General features: G+C 41.6%; 1 protein-coding gene across 3 annotated transcripts; it reads left to right on the forward strand.

The window, feature by feature from the left end:
• Window positions 1-11243: 11243 nt before the first annotated feature.
• Window positions 11244-18704, forward strand: LOC128307303 (actin-5C). Of its 3 annotated transcripts, none has more exons than XM_053045066.1 (2): window positions 11244-11559; window positions 17364-18704. In XM_053045066.1, exon 2 carries the CDS (start codon window positions 17369-17371, stop codon window positions 18497-18499), a length of 1131 nt encoding a protein of 376 aa, XP_052901026.1. In that variant the 5' UTR covers window positions 11244-11559; window positions 17364-17368; the 3' UTR covers window positions 18500-18704. The 3 variants fall into 3 exon arrangements, with proteins under 3 accessions (XP_052901026.1, XP_052901027.1, XP_052901025.1); XM_053045067.1 differs by lacking the exon at window positions 11244-11559 and adding an exon at window positions 14238-14386; XM_053045065.1 differs by lacking the exon at window positions 11244-11559 and adding an exon at window positions 15441-15574.
• Window positions 18705-18759: the final 55 nt, after the last annotated feature.

Genomic DNA, 18759 nt, shown 5'->3' on the forward strand with positions numbered 1-18759 from the left:
CTCACACTGTTCTTGACAAAGGTGTTGGTACTTCCGTATTTCAACCCTCGCTCATCTCCGATACGCTAGGACCGACAATCATGATTGTGTTTGATCGTTTTGGCACTACACCGTGTAGATGAACCCCTCCAATTGTTGCTTTTTAAATGTTTATCGACTAGGTCATTCAGGCGTAAAATCTCTCTCTCTCTCTCTCTCTCTTCCTCTCTCTCTTTCTCTCTCTCTCTCTCTCTCTTAGTCTCTCTGTATCGGTTGAGACATCGGCATCGATATAGATTACTAAATATGGTACAGCAGTAGCAGCGTCAACTTGCTACGCGATCCGTACTTATGCGGTATGCGGTGCACACCTAGAAACGAATTTATTTCACCTTATATGATCACACTTACACCCTGCCAGCTAAAGATGTGTGTGAGGCTGTGAGGTTTTAGTATTGTTTTTGTACTGCCCATCTTACGATCCTTTCGCGATCGAGAGCAACGCCGTTTTCGGTCAACGCAATGGCGAAGGTTAACCACCTCCGGAGAGTTTCGGGCACTAGGCCACTCGGCCTCTAGCACCAGCCCACGAAAGTGAAGCTTTCCTCTTGTTTCCTCTTGTCAAGCATATTCCCAAAAAGCCTGGCATAGAAACACACCGTTCACGCAATTCCTGAGGATGATCGCACGAAATGCCATTTGAGGGCAGTGAGCCCAACCTTCAAATTGATCCAAGAATGGATTGCGAAAATTAGCTCCATAGTTGACCTTCCTTATCTAACCGTGTCGTTTATGTTTTTTTTTCTTGTTCATACTTATCATGTGCGTCCATATGAAACCGTAATAGCAAACGCAACAACCATTAAAGGAATTGTCACAGCATCTTCTTCTTCCTTTTTTTGCTTGGCCATACAACTAAGCCTGTTGCCTAATGCTTTCTGTGACTACCTTGGTACTCATAACCGCATAATCAATGCTATTTACGGAAATTGGTTTGGATCACGATTTGAATCTAGGATCTCTATGTCTTCGGACAGTCTAACACAATAATTCGATTTCGGTCTTCCATTACATACCATACATTACATTCCATAGACATTCACTTTATTTTTTGTTGTAAGTTTATTTGTCAGTTTTAGTTCTTGTGTATTTTTAACTTTAACGTAAATGAATCTTTATTGAATGAACTTCGTATAGCTGTGGTACCAACTATAATTAAGTCAGTGTACAACACGTTCTCCAGACGGCAACAAAAAAGCTTTGAAAGGTATTAGAAATCTCGAGTGCTGTTTTTCAACGATACTCTCTCTTTCTTCGAAAGTCTGTACACCATTTCTATGCATCGAGGCAGTACCACTTCAGCAAAAATACGCGCGAAATCACGTACTGGCAGCTTTGGTTCATTCCATTACAATGGAATGAGCTATTAAATCTCTAGAGGCTTGAGTTGAAGCACGGTTGATATCATTTACGTGCGAAACACCACGTTATATTTCTGCACGCTTTATTTAAATCCAGCTACTGGCTACTAGCAGCACATTGCAGATTAGCCACCAAACGTATAATATCTACAGTAACGAGCGATATTAGAATGTATATATGCATTTGCAAAAAAAAAATCCTCCGTGTATTTGATTTAACTAGCTTTGCTTTTTGTGAACTATAACGACCTCAGTAAATTCATTAGATGATCATCTTAATTTTTTTTTGCACTTCTCAATTGGATTGTTTTTTATTGAATACAAAAGCATCTAGTGTTGGAATATGACTCAGATTCATTACCCTGAATGAATCAGTATTTAGAGTAAATACATAATTTGTATGACTCCGTACTAAACATTCATTTCAATGACTCTTTTCAAAAGATACATCACTGCACTGCAACACTGCAGTAAAGCTTTCTTTAGATAATTTGCTAACTATTTTTATATACCAATCATTACAAAAATGATAAAAAAAATGATGAAAAATGAAAAATGATTCGTTCTACAACATTCTCGCCCATTCACTACGCTCACAAAGAATTTTAATCGTGAGGTTAGTCATTTCCTTCAGAGCTCGTGCTTCCTTTGACACCAATTTGCTTTTATTTAGATTAGATTTTGGCTGGACCATTGTGGTTATACAGTTAAGTGTACAATGTTTTGTTTGTGACATGTTATTAGTCTACAATGAAAGGCTATCATGAAATTAGTTTTACAATTTCAATGTAAATATTACTAAACTATTTTTTCTAAAGCAAACAGTAGCTAGACCGTAATACGTCTGACATGAGAAAAATACATCAGAATCGGAAACAGTTGGATGGGTCGTACGCTACCGACGTTATCCAGGGTGTTCTCATAACATAACAATTGTCGTAGGTCAATGAATCCGAGCTGAACTCCCTTGCACACTTTTCCCTTATCGAAAGCTCGCAACTAGGTTTTGCCCCACTGAGGGTGTGGCTATTTGCGCAGATCTCTTGCGTATCGTGATGCTGCTGGCAGTGGCGGCATTGTATTTGTGCAGTTGTGCAATTAGGTAAAACCGTCGCTATTCTTTCACCGGTGTATCTGTGCAGTGGCCCATTGGCGTCCACATACATATCATCGTTGGATTTAAGGCTGAAGCGATATGATTAACTTTCGATATTCTGTCTATAGCATGCTGTTTCCATCATAAACTTCATTGTAACAAACGCAAACACATACTGCTTCAAAGTGTTCGTGTTGCGTTGCCTGCCAATGTTCCGTCGGTCAGTAGGCAACACAACGCGCGTACTGTCAATATTAATAATTAAGCCAAAAGTAGCCATCGTTTGAAGGCGATTGCATTTCAAAGCCGGTCGGCCGAGTAGCAGAGTATGGCAATATTTCCTTATTTGGTTATTGATTGTGAGAGCGTCTGAGTGATGTAAAAAGGGCTAAAACAAGAGTTGCGGTTGGTTTCAATGATGGTGACGACCACTTTCAGTCATGGGACAGTTTTGCTAAAAGGCAAGTTGTCCGATTTCTTTTCGATGCAGGACTTGTACATCTGCATCCTATATATGCACCCTAAACTTACCAACCAAAACATTTCTGTGGACGTTTGATGGAGCTTTTGGCACACGATTTCAATAAACCGTACAGTATGAGTTAAATATTTCTATCTTCTAATAGTCATCAGCTAATATGATATGATAATTAAACATTATTCAATAATTTTTTATGTTGTTTTTAAAATTAATTTCGACATTATAGCTGACTTATTTTGTTGGGGAATGATAGTACTATATATGCAAGCTGTTTTATTAATGATAATCATAATAAACCTCGTAAAATCGTTAAACATTTTTTAAACACGAATTTACATTTTCATATTATAACTCAAATAAATTTTAAATTTAACCAGTTATAACGAACCAGTAATTAACAATGATAACGCACTATTTTATCCTTATGAACATCGAACTAAGAATTAAAGCGATCTATAGGAACGGAAACACGACTAAAGAGAAACCATTTAACGATAGTATATAAAAAAGCGAAATAAATACAAAACGTGCAACCCAGCCAACAAAGCTGCCACAATACTTCGCCCAAAAGGAGAGAAGTAGTAATAAAACCAAAATCATTTCCATATATGGCAAAGAACGCGCGTGCTCTGCATTGCACACACCATAATAGTCTAAAGCCGGCAAGCTGTGTATTGAAAGACGAAAAGCTTCAGTCTACACGCACACAAACACCCACACACGCATACACACACTTTCTCTTTCTCTCTATCCCTCTTATTCTCTCTGCCCTTCCATTACTTTTTTTTCATCGCCATGAAAATCCACCGATCCGCGTACCTCAGTATTTTAATGCTGCCAAGCTCCAGTCACTGCTAACAGTCCCTTCGTCTCATGCATCGCCTTCAGCTAAGTTACTGGGTTGCTTTACAATCACCTACACTCCATTTGGGGTAACATCATTGTTAAAAAAAAAAAAATTGTACGGCTTCATTATTTGGCGCAGGGGTAGCAGAATGTCTACAAACAACATCATTCCTACTCGTCTCGACCCCGGGAACACTAGCACGGATTGCATTCAAAACATAGACGGTCTTGGCCGGCACCGGAGGTTCTAAGCGTTGTGTTGGTGTGCTGTTGATGCCCATCCGGCTTGTTAACAGACTACTGCACCTTGAAACGTGCCACGAGAGTTGAAGACAAGGGCGCATGTGCAACATTCATCGGTATCTGTCGCATAGGCACTCCTCTTTACTCGTACGAAATCTGCGAGACCGGTACGAACACGCTAAGAGTACGATGTAGCCTGCCAATTTTTTATGAGCAACATAGTTTTCTTCAACTTCATATTTTTCTTCGCAGCATAAGGAAAGATGTCGTTAACCCCACTTTTCCATGGATCATCACTAAACAAATTAAAATTATCATTTAGCGTTCACTTTACGCGTAAAGGTACGAATTAGGCAATGCGGTCCATAACAAATGAAAACACAGATTAATTATTACATCTCTGAATCCTGAAATAGTAGTTAGTTTAACAGCTTAACAGCAAACTTTTTTCTTCATATCTTCAATTTCATGTTACGTCTTACCGGGAGTACCGGCTTTCTCAAACGTGACCTTCACGTGCTATGTTGCTCACGTTCAGACAGCACTTGCCGCTAAAAGAGTCGAGAGCCTAGCCAGAGGGATTGACCAGAGAGCCTTCCTCATACGCAACTATGCAAGACTCTTGAAGCCATATGTCAAAGGTAGCGTTACTCTCTGCTAAAGTCTTGCATTCTCATGTTGCTCTCACAATGCTACATGCCCGACGTCGGGCTCGTTCCGAGTGAATGGTGAAGTCAGCAGCGTTTGGAATCATCCGGTGATGCCCATATATGGTGAAGGTCTTCACAACGTTGGTCGGGATGGACCGCACTACTGCTCCTGCTGTACAAACATCACACTTCCACCCGTAGCCCATCACTATCAACCAGCGATCACAAAGTAAACGAATGCCACACATCTGACCTGCTTCCCATGTGACTCTTATGGCTCGATTGTTGCTATTGTTTTTGCGCTGAAGAACGTCGCACCCAAAACCCAAAAAAAACTGTCCTACGTTAGGGTGAACAAATGAATTGTTGAGCTCTAATCAAGCAGGACAGCTCACCCATTCTACGTGGAAACGCCCGTTCGATGCGTTCCCTGGTTTCGAACCCACACTTCCGGAGTTCCCCCGGTTCAATCGCTTGCTAAACATTGTGAATACGGATTATTCTGAATGTCTGCACCCTGAATCAGTAACTGCGCGCTGTTTCCACCTTAATATATGTCGTGCGTGAAGCACCATGGGTTTGTACAGATGTTTTGTTGTTGTTATTCGATCCCAATGAAGGTATACGCGGGCGTTCCCGCGGTGCTGATACTGGAGGTCAAATTTGACAGTGCTAATCGATCGGCAAACCCAATTGCAATCGAGGTAGAATAAATCGTAGCTGATTCAGACCAGTATTGTAAATAATGCGTACGCATTGATTTCAAACTTCTGGCCCTACCCAGCAAAAGTGCAAAAATCACTAGAGTACTGAGTTTTCCAAAAAATGTCGCATTGCATTACATGACTATATTAAGATTATGCTACGTATCTTACGATAAGTAGATACTACGATACTCGATTCTATATTTATATTACGAACAATATTCTACATAAAACTGAACTTACACACTTTAAGTATACTCTCAACGTTTGTTTTACATTTCTGACAATTTTAGCGAGAAAGTCGATTGTACTTTTTTGTTTTTCGCATGCCCGTCCATGTAATTTCAACGCGTTCTACTTGTTCATTGATTTTCATACATCATCTAGCTTTATTTTATTTGTTTTTGTTTTAAATTTATTTAATTTATTACTTTTTTAGCTATGTTTTAGAATTTTTCACTCTTAACAATTCTAAATGTGATGAGAGAGACTAATGTCTCCCAATTATTCTATTTTTGTTTAATTGTTAAATATTAGATATATTGTTAGATATTAGATCGTTTTCCTTCTATAAGCAATATATTAGGTACACTTTGTTAAAAAAAACGGCCCGGCCCGGTTTTTTAGTATACAAAAAAGTCTAAATTTTCCATTACGACGTTCGTCGCCTGTTGCCATGTGTATTTTTCTTTCCGTTGAGTATTGGTGAATTTAAGACAGGCATTGTGTTTTATTCCGGTAGACAAGCGATTGATTTTTTTTATAGAAATTGGAAGAAACTTGATCTCTCAATTACACCTACATGTTTAATTGATACTCCGTTTTTAACCCTGCATGTATTGGGCAGAGAAATGGGAAAAAATGCACAAAATTGCAATTACAATGAGTTTATGGAATCCCTAACAGAATTATGCCCCAAAAACACACACAAACACACCTTTCTTAACTAAGAATTCTTTGCTCGGTTGCGAAGATTTGCAATGGCACAAAAAAAACTTCCGCAATACTGGTTTCTTCTCTCATCTTACGTCTCCGCACGGTATTTTCAAGTTTCTGTGCCGTTTGTGAGCTTGTGGCAAACCAATTTACTTCAACCGCACGCAATAAACCCAGACTCTCCATTACTCGTTTTTTTTTCCTTCTTCTTCAAACCATTCGTTTTCCGTCCCGTGCGTTGGAGATCGCCGCCCAAAATCGAAGCAGCGAATGTGGTTGTAAAAGGAAATAGTTCATTCGCCAGAAAATGTAAGCTGAGCAACGCGAACCAAGGTGCTTGAACTATCTATCGGTAGAAAGAAAGAGCGATGGGGCCTATAAAAATAACCATCCAACCTCCAGCAGGCCCAGCGGAACTCCCCTTCGGGGGCCGGCTGCATTGGGCGATGGTTTTTGTGCGAATGTGTGTTGTTTTTTTTATTGTATCCCAATGGTTGGTGCTTTTCCGTCCATTTTCCACCTTGCGGGAAGCCGTTGCATTTTATGGCTTGTTTTGTTGTTGTTTTTTTACTCTGTTGTTGCGTCGCTGCCTGAGCTTCGTTCCCTTTTCTGTGCAGAAAGCTTAACATGCTGCGCAAAGCGTATCTAAAAAAAACCTCAAGAAGATGTTTCGTGCTGCATGTAGCCCCAGCCGAACTTCACATTGGCACAGGTGCGCTTTTCAGTAATAATGATAATTTATCATTTCGATCCTAATGTTATATTTATAGAGTGGGATGTGCGCCATCGTACCCGAATAGTAAGAGCGAAACCAGATTTCGAAAAGCTCAAAACGTGGTAGATTATCAATTAAGTGTAGGCACACCTTCACAGGGAAGAGCAGGGGAACTATGGAAGGAATAATAACAATTAAAGCACTAGCCACTTCACAACCTGCGCTACTCGTTTCGGCGGTTATGGGGTTTACCGATTTCCTGTAGCGCCACCAATCCTAGCGCTTGCCAGGCACGAGGTAGCTAGCGATCAAGGGAGAACTTTTCATTCCGAACGAAGCGAAAGATGGAGGTACGATACCGTACCGGAAAGAAAAACATGAAAAGAACCTGCGAGCTGAGAAGAAATGGTTGATTACTTTGTATTTAGACGAAACACCCAGTAGGTCAATGAGCTCCAATGCCGGTACATAAAATATAGCATCGAAATAGACAGAAACAATAACTCACTGCGCTTCCTGGCTGCATTTTATAGAATGCTTAAAAATCCAAGCGGCTCAAGAGTATGCGTGAATGTTATTTAAATTTTGTAAGATACTTTTTATTTGCTTGGTCTTTTTTAGTGCAGAGCGTATTTTTTTTTTTGTATCTCTGGTGTCTCACACCAAAGCGTGTGGTATAATCCTGGTATCAATGTTTGCATCGTGGAAACTGTTTACGGAATGGTAGTGTGACATCGTTTCCGGTCCTTCTATTCTATCGCAGCGCAATTATACGCCATTCGGATCATGCTTTCCACATCTTCCAGCTACTCCTTGTGATTTAATGATGGTTTCACCTTGTGTTTCCGATTATGAATTCTTCCTATTTGCTTCACAGGCGAGCGTAGAAGCGGAACATCGCAGCAATATAACCGGCATCATCATCACGTACACCGGAAGCTATAACAGTAAGTCCGATTTCGATGTTGGAGGAGTGAAGAAGAAGCGCACCTTTAATGGCTGCATTCTTATTCTCAACGCACCACGGTTGTCTGTATCAGGAGGAAGCTTCTCTCCCTGTTTACTTTCCTTCGCATTGGTTTCATTCAACATGAATGTATGCATATCTCAATGCAAATAAATTAAAAAAGTGGAAAAAATTGCAATTTGGCGAATGGGGGTTATTCTAAAAATCCAATTGATACATTATCAATATCAACAATATTGGGGCGGCCCGGTGGCATGATGGTAGCCGGTACCGGTCTTCACACGAACGGACCGGACCAAAATCCCATCCGGGGACCATTCCTCCGTAGCAAGGACTGACTATTCGGCTACGTGGTAAAATAAAGTCTAGCGAAAAACAAACATTAAAATATCATCAATATTGGTGACATGATTCACACCAGCCCAGAAATGAGTGAATCATCTACGCGAATGCATTAAAAATCGAATGGCTATTGGTGGCGATGCATGTGTGTTTCCCTCTGAACAATCGTGGAGTTATCGGCGTTCGAATACATGCTTCGCACACTTTGCACAATACAAGGTTCCGCATATCTCTGGCTGCATATGTCATGATGTCACCAACAGACTCACAAATACAACGATTCCACTAGTAAGATGAAGCACAAGTGTTTCATTCATGCAAAGCGCATGACGTCACCCATAGACTAGCCACAGCCGATCACAACAGAAAAGGTTCACTGATTGTTGTTGTTTTTATTTAGCTACAATAAGTTTACTCTTAACTTAGTCAAGTAATATTTTTGTATTTCAAAAATATTATAATGTCTCTCTTTAAGACTGTTCACATCTTGCAAAAATTCCTGAATCTTACCACTAGATCGAACGATCTTACTACGAATTGGAATTTTCCTCTGTATGTGTAGGATCCATTTAATGTTTCATCTCGCTTTCCCGTTTGAGCTTTGGATAATTCCATCCCTCCATCACGGTTAAAGCTGCTCCAGACTTCATATCTCACGCTCTTCACAAACGTTTTCCGACATTGCCGAAAGCCGTGCAGAATGTGCAGACCGGCCACGGATTCATTAATGCGTGCTGCATGTCATTCAGCACCCTTTACGTCTTCGCTCCTTTTGCTTGCTGGAAATATTGTGGTGCTTGCCATCAACAGGCACGCGAGTGCCAGTTTCCATGCAAGATGAATCAAACAAGGGTATCTTATACTAATACAGCTGCCATCTATGCACAGCGATGCTCATGCAATGCTAACAGCCGACTGAATCATTAAACGATCGGCATTTTATCGCATAATGGTGTTTGTGAATCTTATTTCTCTCCTACATTTTACTGTTGGTCTTTGGTAATTTTGAAAAAAAGGTTCAGTTTCTTTCGCATCGTTATATGCTTTAGAGAAATTATGACGAATGACGCTGGAAGATTTCTGCACCAATAGCAACAAATAGCACCAATAGCAGCAAACAAATGAGTTTAAATTAAAATCAGTTTCAGTTTCAAAACAATCAAAATCAATGTTTTAGTTCTAAATAATTACTGGAAACTGAGGATATAGAACATTCAAAAGATGATCCTGATCTATATCACACACCAACAACAAGAACTCGCTTAATATAAAAAAAAAAACAATAAACAATCAAAAGAGATTTGATGTAGCTGGCAATACGGCAAATGCGGTCATACTGGAAAGTTAATAAAATTCAATGCAGGCTACATCCTTTATCAATGAATGCGTCTATTAAAGCACAGAACACTTCGGTGTATTCAAACATTGAAACGAACCTACATATCGGCTACGAAGTCTGTTCATGCATGTTCAGCCAAGTGTCGCATCTCGCACACACCCACTTCGACGTTATGGTATCGGTGTCGACGTCTTATGTAGAATTTGCATCTACGATATGACAAAGAACATCTGAGAAGCGTCATGTACGAGAGTTCATGGGCAGACATTCTACGGATGCCAGAATGACTAACAAATAGATTTGTCATAGTCGGACGTTAGTCATGGCGTAAAACTGTTTATTTTATTTTTACGAATCATGCATCATTTTTATGCTTCAGATAAATGTCCATGCTATGCATAAAACAGTAAATGTCCAATAAAATTAAAAACAGATGCATTAGATATCAGTCAAAATTGTTGTTCTTTTTGGTGAAGTTGTTGTGCCTAGGTGCCAGTATATTGCGCCGTTATCGTGAGTCACCGTGGGTTTCCAAAATTCCGAGAAAATGCTACTATTGGACAGTGCGATAGCATATCCTTGTAGCACTATGCAATTAGGCATAAAAAAGCTGCATTCAAATTTTACGGATGGAAGATCGGACCAGCGAGGATCGTCATACGATCGATCGAGAGGATATTGGAGGAAACTTCAGGGAAAAATTTCACGCCTCAGTAAGGAGTCATAACTCAAGTAGTCGAAGCAAAAAGCAGTACAGGACATTGGAAGGAGTGTGTGTAGCACGAAAAGGTAAAAAGGAGTGTGCATAAGCATGAATCAGAGAGTGAGAGCGGATGCGCATTAGAGTTTCGGTGAAACGACGATTATTCACATATACATAGTCTAGGGGAAAAGCGAATTTAACTCACACGGCCACAGCCAAAGGAAAAGCACTCGGCCAAACTTTCCTTCGCTGGTTTTGTCGCCCTCAGCGGATCTGTACCGCAGCATCCCATAAACGACCGGGCGCAACCAGTCTACCGGTGAGTCAACATTCCGCGCCTACAGCATTGCCGCAAACCTTCACGCAAGCGGCTTTGCCCCACGCAAAGCAAATGCGCTCTCATTGTATTCTCGCTCTCCTGGTCTCGCTCTACCGCTCAATGCTTTGAATCGTGAGAAGGACAAGCGAGATGCATGTCACCGCACACCGCCTTGGTTCTCCATCAAACACACCCCACAGCAACCCCCGCTGCCACCCTCAACCGTCGTCGCTCTCTTGCGCTACGTTTGCAGGAACCGACAAACGCTGCGTATCCGCTCTTCCGTACTTCCGACTTCGATCGGCAAACGGAGGCAAACCCGATGACTGTGTGCGTGCGCTAGTCTCCCGTACTTCCATCGAATACCATATATGGTCAAAAACGAAGCGCTACGCGTCGCTCGCCATGCTCTCGATCGGTCGATCCAGCGCGGTTTGGGGCCGGGCCGGTGCTACTATTTAAAATCCGCCGGTTGTTCAATAATCGTACCATTTCAGTTTGTGTAGTCATTCGGTCAGGACGTGCTCAGAGTTGCTAAGCGATAAAACGTAAACAAAACAAAACCGATATCCTTTATTCCTACCCAACGCACAACGCAAGGAATCACACAAACAAAAGCTACTGATAAAAACGAAACGGTTTTAGTGAAGTAATAGCAAAAAAACGGCAACATACCGCGTGTGATAAGACCCGATTTTTGTCCGTGTCTTTAATTGTGTACCACACGACAAGTGCTTGTAAACTACGTGCGGCAGACAGAAAGTGTCCGAGAGTAATTTATTTATTAATTTTAGCAGTTTTTCGTGTTTAAACCAAATGTAAGTAGTCACATTTATACAACAATCATTGTTTAAGGGGAGTTTGAACAATTGACCGTAGCAAAGTGGGATATTTGGACGTTTTGTTTAAAAAGTGATACGCCAGCGCATTCTTTTCCGTGTCTTGGAACATTGTTGTTTTGTGCATCTTTATTTTGTTAGTTTGAGTTTATGCGTTTCGCCACAACAAAAACAAAAAACTCTATGCATCAAACCATGGATGAAAACACTCACTCTGCCCAACTGGGCGGATAAAGGCGCAATTAAAGGACGTTTGCGTTTAACGAACAAAGTGTATTCGGTGTGGCGACAATGTCATCAATATCAGCAGCTACAGCTACGAACGTCCAGCTACACGCCCAATCAAACCAAAACAGCCGAGATAGCCGAGCAGTACTGCTGACGGGTATCTTAGGTCGTGCCAAAAAGGACTAATTGTGTACAGGTCCTGTTCTGCGCTAATAGGGAGTCGGCACTTTCCTTTTGGATGGTAGAAATAGTACGTTGGTTCAATGTTAAAAAAGAAACAACACAACCTCGCTGCACATGCTCTGGTGAACGGTGATAAATGTAACTTGAGCGCAAGGAACAGAAAAGGAAAGGAACTTAAACGAAATGTGTTCTTTCGAGCGAATTCGCAACATACCAGGAGCAAAACGTATCGTTAAACATCACCAATCAAACCAATTCTTGGACATTACGTACTGCTGTTGTTCAAGTTTGCTGCCGTTTGTTACGCAAAAAGCATAATGAACATTCTTCAATCATTCCTCGATGTTTGTGCGTGTTTGTGGTTTCGGATGTTAACAAATGTGGGCTGTACATCTCGTGAAACTACAGTGGACTATGGAGTGATGATTTAAATTCACATGACACCTGATGTCTAAAAGGCCCGATGGTCAAGATGTTTAATACTGCGTTTAATACTGACGCGCCATATAAGGAATAGAAGCATTGTTGTTGAACGCCGACGTGTACAAATATTTTCTTTCATTTAAGTTACGCAAAATCATTCGCCAAAAGCCCCGATCAATATGAAGTTGTAATGATAAAGGCTTTTTGGCTGCTGCAATGATTCAATATTAAAACGACAGCTGAAATGTGACCAAGCATGCGACTTTCTTCAGAAAATTTCTCACGAATCGTCTGTCCACGTTTGCCATCATTGGGAATATCATTAAATCTTTCACTTTCCGGTTCAATTCCTTATCAGGTGAATGATAAAATCGGAAGCACCTGTCCAGCGTACGTACGTTTCTACCCCTTGTTGGCTAGCTTTCCCCCTGTCTATTTTACCTTCTCCCAGAACGCATCCGGGCGTAACGGGAGGGAAACGCAATGCGAAAAAAAGAAACACGTAAAACAATGAAAATTATTAGAGCCGAACAACAAAAACCGGCTTTTTAACGAAATGTGTTTTCTCCTGCGAGCAAGGAGAAAACAAAGATGTTTGGCCGCAGCTCGAACCGTCCACCGGCCGGGGACTTGAATGCCATTAGCTGCATGCTAATGCTGTATTTATTTTTTTTTATTTTTTATTATTGTTAGCAAATATCAGGAAATAAAATTTAAAAAAGGCGATAATTTTATCACCAAAAATCAACCAGCTACCAGCTTCAACACCTTGAAGCAAAATTATTGAGATTAAATTAATTCATAATTAATTTCAAATTCAACAAATATTGCACCGAGCGGAAAGTAGGTTGACAATTTTGCAATCATAGTAGTCAATGGAAAAATTTTCCTCGCGAGCAGCGTCTTCCATTTCATGTTAGTTGGTAATCATTAGTGAAGACTTTAACATCTCGTGAAGTTGTGAGTGCAAATTCGGTACCAGCCATGTCCGGAAACGGTAAAATCGAAAAAACTACCATCGATACACAAACTTTTCCCAAGTATACGCAGCTGACCATAACGACGGTTATAAATATTCCAAAAGAAAGTCAGTATAGCAACATTTCTGCTGTTAAGGATTGATGCTGTTCACCCCAGTGCCGGGAGCAAATTCCATTCGTTGAAAATGGCCGTCTATTATACTTTCTTCACTTTATTTTCCGCGTACTTAAAACGCCGCTCAATTCAATGCCACAAGTGGAAGCAGAAATCGAGAAAAAAAATCGTGATGAAAGAATGGAAAAAAAAACCTTCCCCACCCACCCGTTAGCGGTAGCGCTAGCGCTCCCGCTTCGATTTGCCCCTGTAGATGGCGTCATCGTTCCATTGTACGAACCACGTCATCGATTCTAGGAACTTCCTCACCCCTTTCCTTCCTCTTTCCCTTTTCGTTTATCCCCTAAAAGATGACGTAATCGTTTCATTATGGCACGTCATCGCTGTTAAGCGCAGCAGAAGGAATCATTTTAGGAACGTTGTTTTTTCATTTGACCAACCCTATTTCGCACCGTTTTTTGAGGGTATATTATGCCAAAACTTTCAGAATAATGCTACCAGGCAGCGGGTGACAGCAATCATTCCGTAACCTCAAAAACCGGTTGGCCTTCGTATCTTCACCATAGCTTTCCTTTCATATTTTAAGCGGAAGCCAACGTAACGGAAAATAACCCATCGGTGCTTAGCACCACAAATGATGCTGCCGTGGCTAGTAGCAGTGCGATTGATGGTGCTGAAAATGATGAGAAGAATGACGCTGTGAAAGATGTTGGTCAGCAGAGTGACACGGAGAAGAATGATGCTGTGATTGTCGAAGAGCAATCCGATAACGCCGAGAGTAGTAGCTCGTTGAAACGAAAACGCAAAGAATCCCCAGATACCTTCCCAGAGTCCATTCGACGTCAGCGTAGAAAAATCTGCGAAAGATTTCCGAACGGTGGGTTATATAACGTTAACTAAAAAAAACATAAATTTTTGTCGCATTGCATTTTGCGCCGATTCCAAGAATTATTGCTGCAGGTCGCTGGCCAACACAGGATCCAGTGCCGGGGCAGTAGTTTGGAAAATTTCAAGTTCACAATAGAGCGAATTGAAGCGCGTATGGGAAGCACTGGTACCACCATGATGGTGCAAGTAGAAGAAAGCGCAGAGGAAGCAACGAAACGAAAAAATGCAAGCAATATAATAATGTGAATCATGGCTGCGGCCTTCCACTGATAAATTGAGCCGGGACATGCTGGTAGTGTGTACAAAAGAAGAAGTAAAAGAGGGGAAAGGGGGTAGAGAAGGGTTGTCCGTTGCCGGCTTTTTGAGCCATATATTGGTGTGGGTTAGAAACGACCGAGCTTTGCTTAGCGCAAACGGGCAAGTTAGCATGGGTGATACAGTGAGAGTGCGAATGAGAGAAGCTACGGGGTTTTAGCGAAGCACAAGAGTGTAGAAGGGAGAAGTAGCCTTTACACCGGTCTCGTCAACGGTTTTGGCTTGGTGGCTGGAACAACGCATTTTTCAAACATATCCATATATGGTCATGTTAACGCTATTGGTCGGTTAGCCGAGAGCGCGGCGTCATTTGAGTGGCGAAGCGAGAGCGAACTCGCCATCGCCAAAGCCTTAAAGCTTTCTCGTTTTCTCGTACGCTCGTGTTCAAATTTTCTTTCAACGGTTAAACGTTTTATTTAAATGAGTAAGTTTGAATGAATATTTCGTATAGATGATAGAACTTGACATTCGAATATAATATGCTTTATTGATAATCATTAATTCTATTAGTATGTGGCACATGCAATGTTCCGATAGCAAAATTTTATTCAGCTAAACGGAATACGTACTCTAGAACAGGAAATTGCGAGCGGGAGGAGTGAAAAAGGAAATGAAACGCGATTGAGCGAGTTTTCTGTGGATTCGCTCTCTCACTCTCGCATGTCTCTCACGCTCTTGTGACGCGTCCGAACCGGAGTCAATGCGACAGTCGAGCCAAATATGAAAGCTCCTCTTGACGCGTGGACATTCTGTGCCTAGACGTCAACCAGTGCGGTAACCGGCTTGCTGAAGTGAACTGTGCTCAGTGTTCTCAACTACAAGAGTGATTTTTTTGTGTGTGAAGAACTAAAGCAAAAAAAAGGTAGTTTATTACAGAATACCTTTTTTAACCCATAGATACATTAGTTTAAACTTCTGCGAGTGTAGTTCAATTTTTTTCAAACGAGATATCGTCGTATGAATGTTTTTGTAAAGCTTTGTAGGATTTTTGCGTATCTCGTGTTCTAAATTCTTAGTCAGGGCAGACATTTTCCTTCTCTTGTGCAAGAATTTCATCACGGTACAGGTAGATTGGTGGTGCCGAAAGCTGTACTAGTTGAAATATGGGAGTCCATTTTCTTCAACCCGGGAAAGCGTTATTTTTCGAAATGTGCTATGGAGTGACGCCCAAGCGTGGTGTTGGGAATGGCAATCCGAACTCGGACGTTCTACAGGGACGCCAAATATTCATCTATCAATCTTACTATCAATTTCGGAATCGGAGAAAAAATGTTTTTTTTGTCTATACTGCCCTGCCTAGGACGATTCCCAAATTTTCCGGGATATATGGCTACTTCTGCACTTGAGGATTGTGTGCGCGTATGTGTGAGTGTATGGTGCGGCTGCGAGAGTCTTTAGGGTGTGCGCATTAAGATAAAGGGGTCCGACATCTTCAACCCTTGGGACCTGCATAGACGGCGTGGGCTAAAACCCTGCTTGTTTAGCCGTTAGAATCATCGTTTTTATTTTTTTTTCTACGCCTCACTAAGTATCACTAGTTTCATTTGCCTTATGTGGGCTGGCTTTAGGCATTGGTCCCCTCACTCAAGAATGCAGTAGGTGGAGATCGTTTGCTAGGTTAGGTTTTTTGGTAGTAGAAATCCGTTTTAGCTTGGTTGTATGTCGGTCGGAGAACACCTCTGGCGTTTCAAACGAAGATTTTCTACGGTCAATTGAATGCGCCTATTTGCGCTCTATGCTCTTTTATATCCCGAAGTGTGAATCATTCCAGGGCGTTGCCTTCTTCATCAAAAGGGAATGATAGAAAATGGCGTCTATGAGACGGAGGACCGGCAATATGAAGCTTCTTCTTCTAAATATTAGCGCTTATGCGTCTGCTAAAACTTTCTTTACTTTTTGATATATTTTTGTTAGATTTGTAGTTGTTTGCGATACCTAGTGCTCATTTTCCGTTTCTAATCAAGAGATTTCAACGAGACGATATTGGGTTCAATTTTTTTTTTTTCAGTTTTTTTATCATTAATAATGGTTAAATTCGGCTTTTCCTTAGGCGCGTCAGTACAGCAATGGCGATTATTGTTTAACTGTTTTGTAGCAGTGGCAATGGAACAGCGCAAAGAATTTTAATATTTTTTATCAGCAATTATTGTGCAAAATATGAATTTGTTAATTTATTGAAATGTTTTATTGTTATTGCTTAATGGAATTGCAACACTCGCGAAATGTATTCGCTTTGCCATCATACATATTAAGTTTTAATAAAAGTTTCATCGGCTTGAGCACAATGTTGCAAGAAGCAGGAACAAAATGAAATTTTGACGCCCGTATTGCATTCGTTTGTCTCATTATGGTTATTGGATAGGTTAATAGGCATTTTGCGCTAGTAAAAAGAATATAAAAAACAATTTTTCATTTCTAAAAGCGATGCAAATTTCATTTGAAGAAACTATATTGAATCACAAAGCTTGTGTGTATTTCCTTCACACACCTGTATATTTTTGCGTAAAAAATAATGAACTTATGTTAGCTAAATGTATGCGATGATAGAGTATATGGTGACGTGAAATTATTATAGTACATGTTTCTGGAATACGTGAACGTAAATTTACGCGTGGTCTATAATAATTTTGATATTTTCTTTTCCTTTTCAGCCGAGATGTGCGACGAAGAGGTTGCTGCGCTAGTTGTAGACAATGGATCCGGCATGTGCAAGGCCGGTTTCGCTGGGGATGATGCACCACGTGCCGTCTTCCCGTCCATCGTCGGACGTCCCCGTCATCAGGGCGTGATGGTCGGTATGGGCCAGAAGGATTCGTACGTCGGTGATGAGGCGCAGAGCAAGCGTGGTATTCTAACGCTCAAATACCCGATCGAGCACGGAATTGTCACAAACTGGGATGATATGGAGAAGATCTGGCATCACACCTTCTATAACGAGCTGCGTGTGGCCCCAGAGGAACACCCAGTGCTACTTACGGAGGCCCCACTGAACCCAAAGGCCAACCGTGAGAAAATGACACAGATCATGTTCGAAACATTCAACACACCGGCGATGTATGTTGCCATCCAGGCCGTCCTGTCGCTGTATGCCTCAGGTCGTACCACTGGTATTGTGCTCGACTCCGGTGACGGTGTGTCGCATACCGTGCCGATTTATGAAGGTTATGCTTTGCCCCATGCCATCCTCCGTCTTGATTTGGCTGGCCGTGATCTCACGGACTACCTGATGAAGATCCTGACAGAGCGTGGCTACTCGTTCACGACTACAGCCGAGCGAGAAATCGTTCGTGACATCAAGGAGAAGCTGTGCTACGTGGCTTTGGACTTCGAGCAGGAAATGGCCACAGCTGCTTCGTCGAGTTCGCTGGAGAAGAGTTACGAGCTCCCTGACGGACAGGTTATCACCATTGGCAACGAGCGATTCCGTTGCCCAGAGGCATTGTTCCAACCATCGTTCCTGGGTATGGAGGCGTGCGGTATCCATGAAACTACATACAATTCCATCATGAAGTGCGATGTCGACATCCGTAAGGATCTTTACGCTAACACGGTGTTGTCGGGAGGTACTACTATGTACCCAGGAATTGCCGACCGCATGCAGAAGGAAATTACGGCCCTGGCACCATCTACCATGAAAATTAAAATTATTGCTCCTCCGGAGCGCAAATACTCCGTATGGATCGGTGGTTCGATCCTGGCTTCGCTATCCACATTCCAGCAAATGTGGATCTCCAAGCAGGAATACGATGAATCCGGTCCATCCATCGTGCACCGAAAGTGCTTCTAAGCACCGCGGTATGGCACTGTTCCCGGCCCCGCATCGTTACCGGCGTCGTGCTCGATTTTGTCGAGCTTAGCTGCATCAACAATTTGCGAAGGTAGCATCATCAGCAGCAGGCAGCAGATACCACCATTCCTGTATAATGCTAAAGCGACGCTTGCGGTAGCGACTTTTTTTTTCTCTTAAATATACATCAGTTACATTCACAGCATTTTTTACAGCTTTATATATGTTTCACTAATATTCAGTTAGGGACGCGACACTAT

This window comes from Anopheles moucheti, chromosome X (genome assembly GCF_943734755.1).
Source record: "Anopheles moucheti chromosome X, idAnoMoucSN_F20_07, whole genome shotgun sequence".
Classification (NCBI taxonomy): Eukaryota; Metazoa; Arthropoda; class Insecta; order Diptera; family Culicidae; genus Anopheles; species Anopheles moucheti.

Coding starts and splice junctions, on each gene's coding strand:
- LOC128307303 (XM_053045066.1), top strand. CDS start 17,369: ATGTGCGACGAAGAGGTTGCTGCGCTAGTTGTAGACAATGGATCCGGC.